Here is a 17,671-nt window from a genome sequence, read left to right on the forward strand (position 1 = left end):
GACTTAAGACCAAAAAGTGATTCTATTTAGATTAGATTCGTATACCCAATCCAATTGGAAATAAGTAATTAATATAATCGAAAAGATTCTACAACTTTGGGTTTGTAATCTAAACCAAGTCTTTTTATGTGCTCTATAAAATGGCCATTTCTAGACCTTAATCTAATATATTACTCTCAAGTGTGCAAACACCTATGAGCAAATAGTTGAATATTTCAAGCAAGAGTTTTGTGGTTTATCGCTCTCCAAGAAGACATTCCTTTTGCTTTCTCTCCCTCAAAGGCTTCTGGCAACAATGACATTTGAACGTAAGTTGTTGTATCCGTGTATGTCCGAGGCCTTAGGGGAGAGTACGTGAAAGGTGTCTCTTTAATTTGTTGCGTGAAAGGTATGATTGTCCGAAGAGAAAGATATACGTAAGTCGAAATATATGTGTTTGTATGTATGGTTTTTTATTTTGATTAAATTATGAGAAACTTTAATAATCAACAACGTAACTTAAAATGGGTTGTTTATTTTCAAATATAGCAAAATGAATCAAAATATATGAGTACTGATAGTCTATCAGTCTATCATATATTTTGCTGTATTTGTAAATATTTTTTAGAAATTATATCATTTAAAATAATTTTATTAAATTATATTATATTTCTCTTATTCAATTTTTTTCACGTTGTTTTTTCAATTAATTAATTGTTATGAGGTATGCCTCTTATTTTTCTTTAACTAAAATAAATCGACAATGTTATCACTAAAAAAAATCAATCTAGACTTTTTCTTAAAAAATATATATTTTAGAACAAATCGAGAGAGATTTTTATAATCATATAGGACAAGAAATTGGTTATTTAGGGATGATAATTAGACACGTGTTTGAGAAATAAATAATAAACATTGTAGTAAATAATAAAAAAACATGAATGTAAAATAGTAAAAACTATATCAGATCGTAAACGAGAAGTTTTAAAATAAAAAGTAGTATTTACTTTAGCTATATGCCATCATTATAATTTAGATGATTTTTGTCTTAAACAATCAAAAGTAAGGATTGAACCGACGATAAATTGATAAGATATAAAATCAACGTGTTTTCACTAGTAAGATAAATAAGGAGAAACCAACATTTATCTTACACACTATTTTATCATTGTCATGACCGTCACCTTCTTTGAGAATGAAGACGCTAAAAATAGCCCTAAAAATTTAAATAGAAATTAACATCAAAATATTCAAATGAACGGACAATTTTCAAACACTATATCAATTACTCTTGAGCTAGGTCATTTTGGCACGTGCTCGTTATGGCATAAATTTAATAAAGAAAAAGAAATTTTAGAATCACATCTCCCTCGGTCACCCGCCGTCCTCCGACGCCATCGCTGCTGAGACCGTCCGCCTCCGACTGTCTCTCACACGTGCAGGCTCATCAATAGTCGGTTCAAACCGACCGAACTGTCCGAACCGAAAAGAAAATGCAACTTCCCGCCAAAACTTCGAATATTCCCTCAATTTCTCAGTCGATTGCCGCCATTTCTTTACTAATCACACCGCTCTCTGCTAAGTCGAATCCCAGTTTACCAAACTTTCGATCCAACTTCATAACCCATTTCGTCCGAATTGATTATTGGTTAAGTTTCCGTCTGCTGATTCAACTTTGCAGCGATTTACAGGTGCTGTAGCGAAAATGGTTACTGCAGCGGTTGAGAATGGCGGAAGCGATATGGTAATTGATGGTAACGAACAGAAGCCGAAGAATACTGTGTCTGATGGGTTCGATGCGAATTATCTCAAGATTTATTACGGTGAACTAGTTATACATTTTCGATTTGTTAGAAACTTTCGTATTGAGTTAATTGTTCCATCAAATTTAGTTTATTTTTCTCGTTTATGCTTTTTTTTGGTACTGGAAGGATGTGAAATGTTAATTCTTGCAGGAAAGCTTTTCCCGTATGCTGATTTTTTCAAATGGATGTCTTATGGAAATGGTAAGCCCTTGATTTTGGGAATCAGAAACAAAATATTATCCCCCAGAGGAAGCTAATTAATGATTGTATGTGTAATTTTCCTGCTTTTATGTACTGGTAGATGGCAAGCATCCGGGCAGTGACCAATCATACTTTGGCCGAAGAGAGTTTTCATTCACCTTGGATAATGATATTTATCTACGATTCCAATCTTTTAATAATCTTTCTGAAATGGAAATTTCGATCAAGGAAAAATGTCCATTTAAAATTGATATTGGGCCTGTATACAGTGTGGATGTAAGTGTGATTCTTCCCAGTTTCTCTCATCAGTTTAACACTATCCTTTCAGTTTTCTCATGATTTCTGATGATTTAATTATTAACTTTTGCATAATTTGGTTTCAAGTAATCAGATTTATTTCAGTAAGTCAAGGCAACAAGCATTTTGCATGGTTGTTTTGAGTATTATTTGTTTGAAAGAGTTGTTTTCTGCGAGATTCATCTGTCTTTCTCATACACTTCGAACTTTTCTATTTCAGCCTGCAAAGAGACATGCATATGCTGACGATAACGTATTTACTCCAGTGGAAAGGGAGCTGGTTTTTGATATTGTAAGCAGGCTGTTTTTCATGATGCTCACTATATTCTAATTTTATTTAATAGTTAATTACCAGGTTCTTTTCGTTGAGAAATTAATTGCAAAATTGCCTCCATATGCAGGATATGACCGATTATGATGATGTTAGATATTGTTGTTCTGGAGCTGATGTTTGCTTAGATTGCTGGCCTCTAATGACAGCTGCCATCAAAGTGATCCATACTACCCTTCGAGGTAAGAATATTTGCCATATGTTTCTGAAAAGTAGTTCAAGAAATGAGTATGTTTGTATCCATTCTCCAAACTATTAACTTGGAAAGGAATGAGCACAGAGAAGGTTGTATATTATCTAATGAAGGTTGTATATCATCTAATGCTAGTTCTCTTGAGAGAAATCATTTACGTTCCTGGTAGCTTCTCCTCCAGATCCCATGCCTAAGCCTTTATTTTTTTTCACTTTTGTTGAGAATGAGATATTCCATATTGGGCTCTTAAGTGTACTTCCTTCCTTTGAACTTATTCCTAAAGGCTGACTTCAACATGTAATTTTATTCAAAGAGAAGTAGGAAATGTGATATGCATAAAAGTTGTTTCCAGTTCTGTTCTGCAGTACTACTTTATCTTGTGGAGCCAGTAATATGTGTAATGGTTATTTTTATTTAAATATGTCCATTCATTGAGCCTATTTAACAAATATTTTGAAGGGATATTCTAAATTAACCATTGTGGCACTTGACGTTGTCCATTACATCTGAGAATTAAGGTCACGATTGCGGTCCTTTGATTAGAAGCATTAGATAGTAAAGGGTGTTCTGTTCACTCTCATTAGATACACTTCACTTGAAATTTTTGTTGCAGATGACTTTGGATTTAACCACATTCTATGGGTATTTAGTGGTCGCCGTGGTGTTCATTGTTGGGTCTGTGATGGAAAAGCTAGAAGGTAAAGCTAATAATCAAATTGTTGAATTTGTAGTAAATTATGTTATCTGTAAAGGTCTAAAATTCCCACCATCACTGCTACAGGTTGTCTAATGAACAGCGAGCGGCTATTGCTGAATATTTCCATTTATATCAGGTTATACTATGGTGTTATAAATTATTGGCTTATTGGGGAATTTTAGTGTCTTTAGCTATGGAGCTGAATATGGTTGATGTGCAGGGTAATGAAAATAGTCGCAAGAAAATTTCTCTAACGGGTCCTGTTCTTCATCCATTTCTCGTGTAAGTGTTGCTTAATATTAAAATGTGATGATTCAAGTCTCATTTTTTTTTCTCATCCAGCGTATGTAATTTTTTCAGGAGATCGTACACAGAAGTTCTCAAGGATAGCTTTGAATCACAATTGCTTTGTAGTCAAAAGATTTTTTCAACTGAGGAGAGATATGAGAAAATATTAGATATGATTCCCGATGAATGTAAGTGAATATATGTATTTGTCTCATGTAAGTACTGTCAGTATAATAATCTTTAGATACTAATAGAGTTACTCTTGCAGCCATTACCTCAGACCTACGGGGAAGGTGGCAAGATAATAGGCGATCCTCTAAAAATGATGTTAACTCATTAAGATGGGAGCAACTGAAAAGTCTATTGCAATCAGGAAAACATAAGGTATAATCAACATCTATTCACGTACTTGCAAGAAGTTACATCTCGGAATAGTTTATTCATGAGGAGTTTGTGTTGTAATGTTGCAGTTTGGAGCCATTTTTGTCCAGCCATTTAGTACTGAAAATAGAGTTGCAGTGATTAATCCCTTTTGTTTATGCTTTTTTTTGGGCCCTCGCAAAAGTAGCAAAGAAAAATATCTTAATAGGATTCTTGCCACTACATTTTCTAAATTGTAAAAGTAGCAAATTTAAAAATCAATAACTCTGATTACCGTTCGATATCACTGATTTTGCCATATTCGCTCTGTCCTTTTTGTGGGCTCGTTTTTTGTTGGCTCATGTTGCAAGTCTATATTTGTCCCTTTTATATTTTATCATCTTTTTCAATCAGAACTTGGTTCTTGTATAGTTTTTGTGCACATACAAATATTTATTTCAACACTTACCACGTGCAATCCAAGTAGCTGTAATTGTTATTTTCAGTTACCTTTTCTCCATCATCTAGCTTCCTCTTTCCCCTTCTTCATTTCTTTCCAGCCATGCTTTGTGTGGCTGTCAATAAGATGTGTCTTGGTGCAATGCAACATATTCTTTTTCTATTTTTAGTCTATGTAAGTATTTGGTTGTGTAGAACTGTGCTACATTTAGTCAATAATTGTGATGTTTTCTCTGTTCAGGCACAAGGAATGCGTAGGCATGTTGAAGAGATTGTTTTCTCTTTTACCTACCCCAGGCTTGATTCGGAGGTATTTGTATTACCTGACTTTCTCTTAAGATTATTAACTAGATTTTCTGCTCCATTTATTATTAAATCAATCTGTTCTTGCATTTAGCTTCATTACATTTTGGATATCTAATTGGCACGGATAGGGATTGCAACAAAAAATTTCAAATTTACTTGTTAGCGCTGATTTTAATTTACTCCCTTGATGAGGCAAGTTTTTTATTGTTCAGGTTACTAAACACATGAATCATCTGCTAAAAGCACCATTCTGTGTTCATCCCAAAACAGGTTGGTACTGGAATTAAATGCTAATGTTAAATCAACCGTGACTTGCTGAAACCTCATTGTGGTCTCAATGTAAAAGACTCCTAAGGTTTTATCAAAAAATAATCATTAAAATGCACTTGATTTGGAACCCTGCAAGTAATTTGATTAGAACGAAGGATCCAATTTTTCACTTTTGTGAAGAAAACACGTGGTTACATATTACTGAATCTTACTGTTCCTTTTTATTTCAGGTCGTATCTGTGTCCCTATTGACCCTGAACACTGTGATGAGTTTGATCCTACTACTGTGCCAACTGTTGCCCAGGTAAAATAACAAGAAATAAATGCATATAGCATAAATATTATGCTTTTCATACTCATTTGCAGCGAGGAAAATGTTTACTTTTCAGTTTAATACCTGATATTTTGTTGTGATTTAGTATACGTAAGCTGAAATTTGGATTTTTTATTGTGTATATATATTTTTTATTATAAACGTCAATAAACTTTAAACTTAAAATGAAAAAGAAACAGAGAAAAAACCTAAAGGGTAAGGGAACGAGGTGTCTCCTTCCCAAAGCACAAGAATTATCAATCGGTTGATTGCACGAGTGGTGCAATTACAAAAAGGATTGTGAAGGCTATTCCAATAGAGGTCGTATCCTGTACAAGATCACTAAAATAATTAGAAGAATTACATTTATCTGATAAAACCATAGCATTCCTTTCCTTCCATGATAACGATAAGATTGCCTTCTACATTGCTCTAAAGCACAAAGGTTTTGTCTTTCAACTCTCCTCCATTGAAAGAATCAGCCACCCAATCTTTAATCGACACAGGCACGCACCGGTTCAAATTAAAAAGCCTCTGGAAATGCTCCCAAACCCTTCTACAGAAGCCACAATCGAGAAATTAGTGGTTCAAGGTTTCCTCACTTCTTACACCATGCACATGTTGGGAGGGGGATAAATGGGGAAATCCACTTGAACTTTTGACATTTATATCGGTACTATCAACAGTCGTGGTCCACAAAAATAACCTAGTTTTTTTTGGAAACTAAACCCTTTCAAATAAAAAGCCAACAACATCATTAGGCAGACTTTACAAAGAACTTCCTACATAACTTCACCCTCCAGACCAACCGATCTTCAGGGAACAAAGGATCTACACTCCTTCAGAATAATACTGAGGTTGCTCCACTCTTCCAACTCCCTATCAAAGCAACATTTTCTCAGCTTTAAACCCCAACTAAGGCTCACGAGATTCCACAAATCACTTTGCTTTGTTAGGCAACCAAAGTTCTAAAACATCAGTTGGTAGCAGCTTTTTCTTTGTGCATTCTGGCTGAAGAAAGATGATAATATTTGTACAGATAAACCAAGATATACAGCAATTATTCCATTATTCTTTATGGTAATTTGGCTTTTGTGCAATAACTTGAATTATAATGATGGGTTGCAGCTCCTAGAAGAACTTAATGCAGCAGACATGGAAGTAGATAGTGAGAATGGTACGTTATACGATATCCTATCTTTACTATAAATTCAAGAGGTTCCTACTTTAATTGCTTGGGTAACTGCAGTACGATAACTCAGAAAATGTGATTAACCAATGCTGTTACAATCTTTTGCTTTAAAACAGACTGGGATAGAACCTCACTTGGCGAATCAATTAGGTTTTTCAGATCGGCATTCTTACAGCCATTACTAAAATCATGCAAGGTAAATCTTTCTTGAAATATGGAGAGAATATCTGACCTTAGAAGTTTAGATCATCATTCTTGTAGGCTCTAAACAGTGTACGGTAAGAACTATGCTACTAATTGGTACAGTTGTATAGTTTGTTTGCTTGCATTTTCATCGTTTTATTATTCGTATAGTGTATAGTTTGTTTGTGGTGGTACATGTATTCACTCTCTTTTACAAGGTTTGGTAGCTAGTAACTTTCAAGCTCATAAAAAGATTCTTCAACTATAAGAAAATACATCAATAGATGAGAATGGTATCAGGCTAGTATTAAATTGAGCATTAACAAAGTGTTGCAGTATTAACTTCAAAGTTGTAAGTTTGATTCTCTCATTCCAGATATTGTATAAAAACGGAGTAGCAGTTACAAACCACTCAAGTGACAAACGTCCATAAAAACTCGTTAAACCTCACTCTCTCGCAGCCCTAAAAGTGTTGTCATTCCTTTGAGCAACACCCCGCCACAAAATAGTAAAACAAGCTTGCCACAAGACTTTCCCTCTATCCTGAAATCGAGAGTTCACATCAACATGGCCATTGCATTTTAACCATTTTGACGGTTATTTATGTTCAATTGGATTTTGCCTAAGTTGGCTAAAATGTAGAAAATGCGACACCTTGTACCCACCTCTTCTAACACACAAAAAAAAAAAAATGTTTTAAACCAATGAATGTTATATATTTCTCAGCCATAATTCTTGTTTCTTGCAGGAGGAGATAGAATCTTCATACAATGCTAAAGTGCAACAGTCGAAAAATTCTCTGAGTTGGTAGAGATTAGAGAGCTATATTATTAAGGAAACGCCCTTTTTTAGCTTCTAGAAGTGTTCCACACTTTTCTATTGTCTTAGAGTTGCAGTGTATATATAATGAGGTTAACAGTTATGTTACAAGGGTCGTTCTGTATATTATGTGATGTTTAGCTACCTTATTGATACGAGGCTAAACAAGTTAGGCATAATGTTTTCATTATGATCAAACGTAGTTTGGATAAATGATGTTATTTTTTTTTTTGTTGGGTTATTTTGATGATTTTATTTTATCTGATAGTACAAGGCTCCACCCTTCTCTGAATATTTGATTCAATTTAGACTATTTGTTAGTTATTGTCGTTGGATGACATTTTTATCTTATTTTTTATGCACAAAGTAAGTACCTCGACTCACAATGAAAGCCACAAAAGAACCAATGTCACATTTAACACTTTAGTGGACAGATTCTACCAGCATCATTTTTAATCACATTGGGAATTGTTGCTTTCATAATGTGAAACCTAAAATTGTCTCATAAACTAACCAGCTTTCCATCATTACCAATGCATTTCCCCAACCTGTTGGCAGTAATATCCCTTGGTAGAAGGCTAAATGGCTTAGCACGGCTTGCTTTAAAAGCAAGATAACAACTAATTTGTGACATGTTTGAATTGACTATAAAAAATATTATTATTAATCTTTTTTAAAAATATGGTTTAATATAAATTTTAAAAGTGTTTCAAAAGTTATTTTGAATGGTTGTAAAATGCTTCAATTCTTTTAAAATGACATTTTTTTCAAAATTAAACATAAAAAAACGTTAAACTAAATAGTCAAAAAAGATTGAAACTATGTTTTTATGCAAAAGAAAAGTTGAAGTAAATATATATTTGAATACATGTGAAGACATAAGAATAACACCTAAATGTATATAGTTTAACTCAAAGTTAACTAAAACTACATTTTCTTTCTTTTTTGAATAAAACAGTGGCATGTATTGTATACCACATTATTTGATAACAACTTTTTATTTTATCTATTATTATGAAAAATTCAAGCTTGTTAAAAAAAGCTTAATTTAATTGATATATTAATGTAAGAGTTGAATTTTGAGTTATTCTTGTATTTTCATGTGTTGTTTGCTTGCCTAAATATGATGCAAAGTAGCTACGTAAGTATAAACTTAAAACTTGATGAACAAAGATTGTTTGATCATATATGAGCTTGAAATATGAAACATTTGGAGGAGAATGTTTAGCTTAAACAACAGGCTCCGATCAGAGGGTCGCTTTGAGGTTATGTATGCATTGTTGGATTCAAATTGTGACCTCTCTTATTGTATTGAATCAGATTTGTCTCCTTTTCTAAGTGTCCGAGGAAGGATAATATGGCTTAGCAATCGTTAGCGAAGCCAGCAGTTGCGCTCTTCTTCTTCTTCTTCCTCTTCTTTGGAAGATTTGATGGTGTGTTTTCGGGAACTAAATTTCCATTTCCGTCTCCTCTATTGTGTGTGAGGAAGGCATGTGTGTGTAATATTTAGTTGTTGCTTTATTCTTCGTTCTTATTTTTTATAAAGAACTTAAAGTAATATTATCTTTCATATATATATATATAAAGTTTAGGTTTAAAATTAATAAGAGGAAAGACGTCTCCAGCCTTCCTCTTCGCGTACCAAGACTTCCGAAACTCACTGCCGCCCGCGGTTTCCCTCCGACTAACCTCCCTACGGCGCACGTCGTCTCCGGCTCACGCTGCCCTCGACCACTGGTCTGCCTCCCGCCTGTTTTTCTTTCTCCCAATCCATCTCTCGCAGCTCTCTGTCTCCCCTTAAAATCACGTCCTTCGGCCACCGCCGCCGCCGGGTAAGAATGCTTAAGTCCTTTTGGGTAAGATTCAGTGCGTGGGAGTGCTCCAAACTCCTTTCCAACTCAAATGAGGTTCTTTAAAATTGTCCCTAATAGTTGGAAGCTAATAGTTGTGAATTTGGAGTAGAGTAGCTTAAAATTAATTCGAACACTTCTATGCAAAGTTTGAAGTCCGTCTTGGTGAGTGTCAGGTGGGAAAGCTTTGTTCCGGTCTTTCCGAACTCTTAATTGTATAATACGAGGAGTTTTGGACTCCTGGACTTGTTCCAATGAAGACTTGAGCTTTTTTGGGTAAGATTTAGGTGTTGAAGTATTGTTGGACCCTTTCGAACTCTTAGCAAGTACTGTAAATTGTATAATACGAAATAATTCTCTACGACACCCAAATGCAAATGCTGTAGGGTAAAGCGGATTGTGCTTGGAGTCAGTCACTTATGTTTGAAACTCTGTTTTTGTAGTTAGGACCTGATTCGTAGTGTTTAGTTTAAGAGTTAAGGTTTTGGGTAAGGATTATCTCCTCCAGATTTTTTAAGTATTGATTTAAGATTTCGAGTTGATTTATGTCGTGTTCCTGTTACTTTTCTTAGTTGGGTACCCATTCGGCTTGTTTTAGGAGTACGATAGGTAAGTAGACTTCTACGAAATTCTGAAATAGTTGTGTGTGGTCATGATTGGCATGCCTCGATGCATGTGGATGTTCTGATTTATATGGTTCAACACGACTGGATGCTTGTTGTGATGATTGTAAAGTATAGTATGCCTTTGCACCTTGTTGTTACCCTATCTCTATTAGTGCATTATATATCTATGAAAAAACATAGTTTTTATAGCATTTCAATATGGGATTTACTAAATCAAGTATTCTTGTTGCTGCCTTCATCACCCTTTTCATTCGCTTAGGAAAAATAACTAAAACTAGAGAATATTATAGGAAGAAATTATCAAGAGATTAAGTTGATATTAAACAATAGTTTCTTGAGCAAAAGTATTGCAGATCCAAGTTAGTTGTCTAGTATCTCAAACTGTTTTTTTAAACAATATTAAAAATCCTGCATATCCAAATCAAAAAGTCCCTCTAACCCTTGGACTACACTTGTTTAAATGGGCTAAAATAGGTGGTCTTATATGGGAGCTTATCTTCCATATCAAACATGTCTCCTCTGAGTTGATTAACAATAAAATCATGTAAAATTCTACATTGGTTCTTTTTGTTCTTGACCTTCTTTCTCACTAGTCATTCTTTCACAGGGAAATAAATAATGAAGTTGAAGCTTGACAACAAGAGCTCGCGAAAGGCATGCAAGCTACAGACGAAGCATGGTAAAAAGAAAAGCCACGTCAATGAAAGCAAAAGTCAACCTGAAAAGCAGAACGATGTTGAACTAGATTTGGAACAAGAAGCTCCAACTCTAGATGAGGCTACAGTACAACAGCATTTAGATTCTTCTCCACCCTTTGATTGTAGCGAGGTCTGTAGGTTTTATCTTTTTAGTGGAAACCTATTGTTTCAATTTTTGAATAGTTGTTGGACGTTTGTTAGAAGTCGTGTTGTTGTCTTTATTTTAGGATTTTTTAACCAAATTCCGTATAATAATTTTTAGAGTTACTGTTGCAGGATAATGTCAATGCAGGTGACGATCATCATAATTTAGAGAATGATAAGGACCAAGAAAACTGTGATGACAACCCCTTACCTGATCAAGGAGAGGAGGAAAGTGATTCATCTGAGGATGAGGTAGGTGTAATTTTGATAGGCACATAAAATGATGATAACTTCTGGAATATCCTTCAATATATTTGTAAATTTGAGTTATTGACATGGACATTGATATTTTTATCCTTAAGCAGCATGGAGTTTCCTTCTTAAATTTTAATTGTTTGCAGGTAGCTCCTAGGAATACAGTTGGAGATGTTCCCTTGGAATGGTATAGAGATGAGAAACATATCGGATATGACATATCTGGAAAGAAAATATTGAAGAAAGAAAGAGAAGACAGATTACAATCATTTTTAGCAAGTGCCGATGACTCAAAAAGTTGGTAAGTTGTTGGTTGTTGAGATCAATTCTTGTCTTCCTCCCACATTACCTTGATATTTATCGTTCATGTGAAGAAATGTGTCCATTATGACTATCATTTTATGCTTTTGTAATTTATCTTGACCAGCCGAGGTACTCAATACCGAAACATTCCTTTTGCTTTTGCATGTGACATCTCAAAATATAATAGTATAACTATAGGTGTACTAGTTGATTACACACAACTTGTCTAATCTTAGCACAATTGTTCAATGACAACATTTGGCCTAGGGAAACTTTGAGGATATTGATAAATATGCTAGGTGATTGGCTACTTCTTCAAACTAGCATATACACTTCCTCATTTAGTTGATGATGTGTAAGATTTGATGTCTCTTGATGTCTTCTCAATACTTTTATTCTATTGATGATGTATATAAGCCTTTTTGTCCCACTTGGTTAAGTAGTAGAATTATTATTAGCTCTCAAAGAAGATTGAGGTACTTTTATGAGAATCAATATGGTTGAGGAAGTGATTGAGAAAGTTATAACATTTTTTTTTGTATTTTGATTTTGAATATTTTATACGGATCATGACAAGCTTTTTACCAAAAACCACAACTCACTCTGACACTCCTAACTGTGTTGAGTATATGCATTCAATTGTTTTATGGGGTGTTTTTAGTGACTTTTTTAGTCTATTAACTTATCATCCATTAGGCGCAAGGTATATGATGAATACAATGATGAGATAATAGAGTTATCGAAGGAAGAAGTCAGGCAACTGCGGAGACTGCTCAAAGGAAAGGCACCACATGCAGACTTTGATCCCCATGCGGTCTGTAGTTTGTGATGTTTTTAGCTTAAATGTTATTTGATAAAGTATTTCTTGCAACAACATGATTTTCCTAATTTATTGCTTTTTTTTTTAAAAAAATTTCAATTGCAGCCTTATGTTGATTGGTTTAAGTGGGATGATGCTAAGCACCCACTGTCAAATGCACCTGAACCAAAGAGGCGTTTTATCCGGTCAAAATGGGAGGCCAAGAAGGTAATGGTTTCAAATTTTGTTCACAGATTAAAATTGCTTCATGTGTTCTACCATTTTAGTCTTTAGCAGAATTTTCTGCAGAATAAGAAATGTTTTCCCATTGACCATAATCATATATTTGATTGTACCAATGTACACTTGTGATTCTTTCATATTTCTTTCCTTGTATGTTCTTCCATGTTCATTGAATCTTGATTTATCATAAAGGCATTTGCTTACCTGTGATGATATACTAGTTCGATGTTTTTTGCTCACATTTTCTGGTTTTGGAAAATTCCTAGGTTGTTCGATTAGTTCGGGCAATTCGAAATGGACACATTAAGTTTGACAAGCCCAAAGAGGAGCAACAGTTCCACGATTTGTGGGGCGATGATTCGAGCACCACAGAGAAGACCTCACATCTGTCTTACATTCCTGCACCAAAACCAAAGTTGCCAGGTATTCTTTTAACTGTCTTTCAGATTTTTAGGTGTTTACCACTTTTATCTGGCAGATTGATGAAATGCAAATTAAACTAGAATTATATTGCAATGTAAGAGATTAACTTACAAAAGGAACGTGGGCCCTTAATTTCTTGAGATCACTCAGGCTTTAAGCCAATTGAATCAATACCTAACTTTCTCTTCTCCTACCTCCTTTCTTTATAACCTAATAGGTAATACCTTAACAAACTCCTTAATGAATTACTAATATACTCCTGTAATGCTATAATATCATTTCTATAATTTATTTGCTAAAAGTTTATTACTTTTTGACAGGTCATGATGAATCATATAATCCTTCACTGGAATATATCCCTACTCAAGAAGAAATAAACTCATATCAGTTAATGTATGAAGAAGATCGACCAAAGTTTATTCCTAGGAGGTGATAAAGCTTTTTATATAGCCATTAGCTTCTAGTATTATTCATTTTATTTTTATCATCTAGTTATCTCCTTTGTTTTTGTTGTGCGTCCATCGGTTTATATTTATATCCATCGGTTTATGGTCAGGTTTACATCCATGAGAAGTGTACCTGCCTATGATAATGCTCTTAAGGATGCATTTGAGCGTTGTTTGGATCTATATTTGTGCCCTCGTGTTCGGAAGAAGCGTGTAAGCAAAACAAATCAAGATCATTTACTTTCTCAAAAGAAAAAAACCCTTCTATAATTTTTTAGGCCTTACTGAGATTTGGGTTATATTGATGTTATTCTATTACATTAATTACTATTCAAATAGATTGATCTTTTTTTCTTCTTCCCATAACTTCCATGTTCCAGATTAATATTGATCCTGAATCTTTGAAACCTAAGCTGCCAAACCGGAAAGATCTTAGACCTTATCCGACTACATGCTATCTTGAATATAGAGGTCACAAGGATGCGGTAATGTCCATTTCAACTGAAGCCAATGGCCAATGGATTGCTTCAGGTAAGAATGACAAATGTAGAAGTTTGATTGTTTTTGTTCACGAGACCAAAACAATTGTTTTGATTTGGATCCTCTTTTTTACTATTGCGAGTCAAGGTTCATTGGATGGAACTGTTCGGATATGGGAAGTTGAAACAGGCAGATGTCTTAAAGTGTTGGAGCTTGGGGAACCTGTGAAGTATGTAGCTTGGAATCCTAGGCCTGATCTTCCCATATTGGCTGCTGCTGCGTAAGACTAGTGATATCATTTTGAGGATGTTTAAACTATGGTATCATATCCTTTTTTAGTTAATTTTCTAATAAACATTCTGCAGAGGTGCTGATGTATTACTTTTAAACACTGGTCTTGGGGATGGGGAGGTGCAAGCAAAAATTAAGGAAGTTCTCCATGTTGACAAGCTTCCTGTTACAGAAAATTCTGGTAGTATGCAATAGTGATTTGTCTTAGTTCCTTGGTTAATTTGATTGTTGTCCTAATTTGTTGTGATTCTATGCATAGATAAAACACCAGCTGCGACCTGGCTTCAAGATGACAAGACTGGGGGGATTAGATTGAGGCATTTTAAGGTGCTTTCTATTCACATTCTCTCCCTAATGTTAATCAAGTGACTCTTTCTAAATGACTAATGTAACTGGAGTTTCTTGTCTTTCAATGTGGGTTGCAGAGTGTATCTGCAGTTGAATGGCATCGTAAAGGAGACTACCTTTCAACAGTTTTACCAGCTGATATCCTATTTAATTTTGTTTTGGAGTTTTACCACCTTCATTTCACTTGAATTTTCATTCAATTACATGTGTTCGTACATCTAGTCTATAGTAAAACCTTCAATTCTTATATTTATTCTATGCATTTGTAAAAATTGTATTTTATTGTCTGACCCCTCTTAAGTTTTGATGAATAACATCTGTTTGCTGAAGTCAACCTGATGCATTTTAGGTTCATGCCTTCTTTTTCACCTATATGTTCTTTTGAAGTCCATGATTCTAAGTTTGCAAGAAAATAAATGTTGCTGCTTAGGTTGAGTGTTACTTATGAGGTCCTATGCTCCTTGGCATAAATAGTGCTGTGTGCCTTATATTTTCTTGTATGTTGGATGAACATTTACATATTTGTTTGTTTAAGACATCAACAGTTTTCCTTGACTTTTTTTACGTGAATCAAAAGCAGTTCTTATTCATCAGCTCTCTAAAAAGTTAACACAAAAAATTCCATTCAAGTTGCATGGGCTTCCTGTTTCATCAGTTTTTCACCCCACTCAATCTATTCTCTTTGTATCAACGAAGAAGGAGGTTCGTGTTTATAATTTATTGAAGCAAAAGCTCCTGAAAAAACTGAAAACTGGACTCCGTGAAGTTTCTTCTATTGCTGTGCATCCAGCTGGTACATCTACGTTTAAGCCTCACTGGCGACTTGATTTTATTACTTTGTGCTGTTTCCATATAAAAACTTTGGTTCTTCAAAAAGTCTTGACATTGAATTTTGGATGTAGGTGACAATGTTATCGTGGGGAGCAGAGAAGGAAAGTTATGTTGGTTTGACATGGATCTTTCATCAGAGCCTTACAAAATTCTCCGGTAATCTGCCTACCTACCTTAGCCCTGGTAGAATGAATTAGCTTGGAAACATCGTCTTTTAATTATTTAAATGTTAAACAATGTTCACATGATGGGACTTTTTACCTAAGGAATAATTAAAAAAAAATCATCGAAACTGAAGTTTAAAGAGACACAAAACCTCACAAAAAACTAAACCTTGCTAGGATTCCTCACCACACCTCCAAACACTTTATTGTTCCTCACTCCCAAATATCCCATAATAATGAACATGCACATACCCCTGCAAACAAAAGAAAACAAAAAATCCTTTGTTCTTGAAGGGTGGATGGAGGATGAACTCCCTGGTCAGAGATGTTCAAACATCTCCCACAAGCAAGCATAAAATCACATTCCTTGAAGAAACGATTCCATATAGATCTCACAAATTGATTACTCCCAATGAAAGCAATTGTTTCAACTAAGGAAAAATGAGGAATTTTTTTTGTTTCCCCTTTTTTCTTACTATCTTTTGAAGTCGATTCTCTGACCTTTTTTTTTTTGGAATATTTGTGCAGCTGCCATCCAAAAGATATAACAAATGTTGCCTTCCATCGATCACGTCCATTATTTGCATCTTGCTCTGATGATGGCACCGCATATGTTTTCCATGGGATGGTTTACTCTGATCTTACACAGAATCCTCTTATTACACCGTTGGAAATACTAAGAGGACACAAAACCGTCAATGGAAGAGGTGAGTAGATAAGTTCTTTTTGGATGTGAGGTTACAATTTTTAAGCTTGATCGTCAAAATATGAATCAACCAGAAAGAAAGTAGGCTTTTGAACAAAAGTATGCAATACTATTGTAGAAACTGATGTTATCACACTATCACATTGCTTGTTTCTCAAATGCAGGAGTAATGGATTGCAAGTTTCACCCAATGCAGCCATGGTTATTTACTGCTGGTGCAGATTCAGTGATCAAATTGTACTGCCATTGAGAAGATTTTACGAAAACCAACCTCGGCACGTGGCCGGCACATGTTCACAGCAGTTTGGTGTATGGAAATGTTCTGCTTGGATCTGATGAAGGTCCCAAGAGAGTCAAATTTTGTTTGCTCAATCTAATCTTTTCACAATTGTAAGGATTATACATGAATAGAAAGCTAGTCCATTGTTTAGATTCCATGTTTTAAAGGAACGAGATTTATGGTTTTGTCCAAATTATTTGTGCCCTCCCTTGGAAACGAAGTTGTAACACGATATCACCTAAAATTTTGCTAAGGAGGTTAGGAATGGAGTTAAAGAGTATAGTAAAATGGTATGAGATCGAGTGTCATCTTTTGAAATTGGGTAATTAGTTCTTATTTGAAGTTCTGACCCAAGTGGGAAGAAATTTAACCAAAGGGACATTTTAGAATTAAACCATTTTTACCCTTAAAACAGATTAATACAATGAATTACATCTAGAAGTCTAATGTCTAAGTCTTAAGTTCAACCATTTTTTTTCACACCTAACTACTAACTTGTAATTGTTTTTCTGTGATTAGATAATCAATTGTGATCCTTATAACTCTTTTCGTTGATATCTAGGCTCACGTACCACTCTTGTGCATACTCAAATGATAGTTAAATAAAGTTTTCTCTCAAACGGAGATTAAACACCAAAATTGAGAATAAACATACAAACAAACTGACAATAACTCGAACTATCAACACAATAATAAAAATATTAGTTTTTCGAAGAGTTAAGTTAAAAAATCAGGCCATGATAACTTGATCTAAAAAGCATTAGAAGATAAGCATGAGTGGTTTTGTACGATTATACAAAAATAAAAATAATCAATAGGGTTTGAATCACTTTATTCTTTTTAACTTAAAAAAATTGTTGGTTTTTAAAAGTTGAAAAAACCTCTTTCCAACGTCTCATTTTGTCATAATCTTTTGCATCCTCAAATTTAGAATCTCCCACCTCTAGTACATATGCATATTTATCCTTTGAAAAAAAATCGTTAATATAAAGAGTGAATTTAGCGTTTTGTTGTCGTTCTATCTTTAAACTTGTTGTTCTATGATATAGGTATTTCAATAAAAGTGCAACACCAAACAAAATTTAATCTAC

At 34.3% G+C, this 17,671-nt stretch overlaps 2 protein-coding genes across 4 annotated transcripts; both read left to right on the forward strand.

The window, feature by feature from the left end:
- Positions 1-228: 228 nt before the first annotated feature.
- On the forward strand, positions 229-8,001 carry LOC101203146 (DNA primase small subunit). Of its 2 annotated transcripts, XM_031886470.1 has the most exons (17): positions 229-388; positions 1,671-1,802; positions 1,935-1,985; positions 2,086-2,261; positions 2,503-2,574; positions 2,684-2,795; positions 3,420-3,504; positions 3,588-3,639; positions 3,724-3,785; positions 3,864-3,979; positions 4,060-4,175; positions 4,852-4,920; positions 5,129-5,186; positions 5,417-5,490; positions 6,628-6,676; positions 6,808-6,887; positions 7,623-8,001. In XM_031886470.1, the coding sequence occupies exons 2-17, from the start codon at positions 1,685-1,687 to the stop codon at positions 7,683-7,685; spliced, it is 1,353 nt and encodes a 450-aa protein (XP_031742330.1). In that variant the 5' UTR covers positions 229-388; positions 1,671-1,684; the 3' UTR covers positions 7,686-8,001. The 2 variants fall into 2 exon arrangements, with proteins under 2 accessions (XP_031742330.1, XP_004141619.1); XM_004141571.3 differs by lacking the exon at positions 229-388 and having other exon boundaries at positions 1,375-1,802.
- Positions 8,002-9,278: 1,277 nt separating this feature from the next.
- Positions 9,279-16,873, forward strand: LOC101220511 (ribosome biogenesis protein BOP1 homolog). 2 transcript variants are annotated; one of them, XM_011657751.2, is made up of 18 exons: positions 9,279-9,525; positions 10,777-10,997; positions 11,144-11,263; positions 11,413-11,567; positions 12,266-12,383; positions 12,495-12,596; positions 12,878-13,034; positions 13,355-13,463; positions 13,591-13,693; positions 13,861-14,011; positions 14,108-14,240; positions 14,326-14,432; positions 14,511-14,578; positions 14,677-14,737; positions 15,165-15,392; positions 15,502-15,586; positions 16,123-16,301; positions 16,465-16,873. In XM_011657751.2, the coding sequence occupies exons 2-18, from the start codon at positions 10,788-10,790 to the stop codon at positions 16,548-16,550; spliced, it is 2,172 nt and encodes a 723-aa protein (XP_011656053.1). In that variant the 5' UTR covers positions 9,279-9,525; positions 10,777-10,787; the 3' UTR covers positions 16,551-16,873. The 2 variants fall into 2 exon arrangements, with proteins under 2 accessions (XP_011656053.1, XP_031741954.1); XM_031886094.1 differs by lacking the exon at positions 9,279-9,525 and adding an exon at positions 9,799-9,819.
- Positions 16,874-17,671: the final 798 nt, after the last annotated feature.

The sequence above is a fragment of the Cucumis sativus genome, chromosome 5 (assembly GCF_000004075.3).
Source record: "Cucumis sativus cultivar 9930 chromosome 5, Cucumber_9930_V3, whole genome shotgun sequence".
Lineage (NCBI taxonomy): Eukaryota > Viridiplantae > Streptophyta > Magnoliopsida > Cucurbitales > Cucurbitaceae > Cucumis > Cucumis sativus.

Coding starts and splice junctions, on each gene's coding strand:
- LOC101220511 (XM_011657751.2), top strand. CDS start 10,788: ATGAAGTTGAAGCTTGACAACAAGAGCTCGCGAAAGGCATGCAAGCTA. Junction 13,035..13,354: donor ACCAAAACCAAAGTTGCCAG/GTATTCTTTTAA, acceptor ACTTTTTGACAG/GTCATGATGAATCATATAAT. Junction 14,433..14,510: donor TCCTGTTACAGAAAATTCTG/GTAGTATGCAAT, acceptor TTCTATGCATAG/ATAAAACACCAGCTGCGACC.
- LOC101203146 (XM_031886470.1), top strand. CDS start 1,685: ATGGTTACTGCAGCGGTTGAGAATGGCGGAAGCGATATGGTAATTGAT. Junction 3,505..3,587: donor TGTGATGGAAAAGCTAGAAG/GTAAAGCTAATA, acceptor TCACTGCTACAG/GTTGTCTAATGAACAGCGAG. Junction 3,980..4,059: donor AGATATGATTCCCGATGAAT/GTAAGTGAATAT, acceptor TTACTCTTGCAG/CCATTACCTCAGACCTACGG.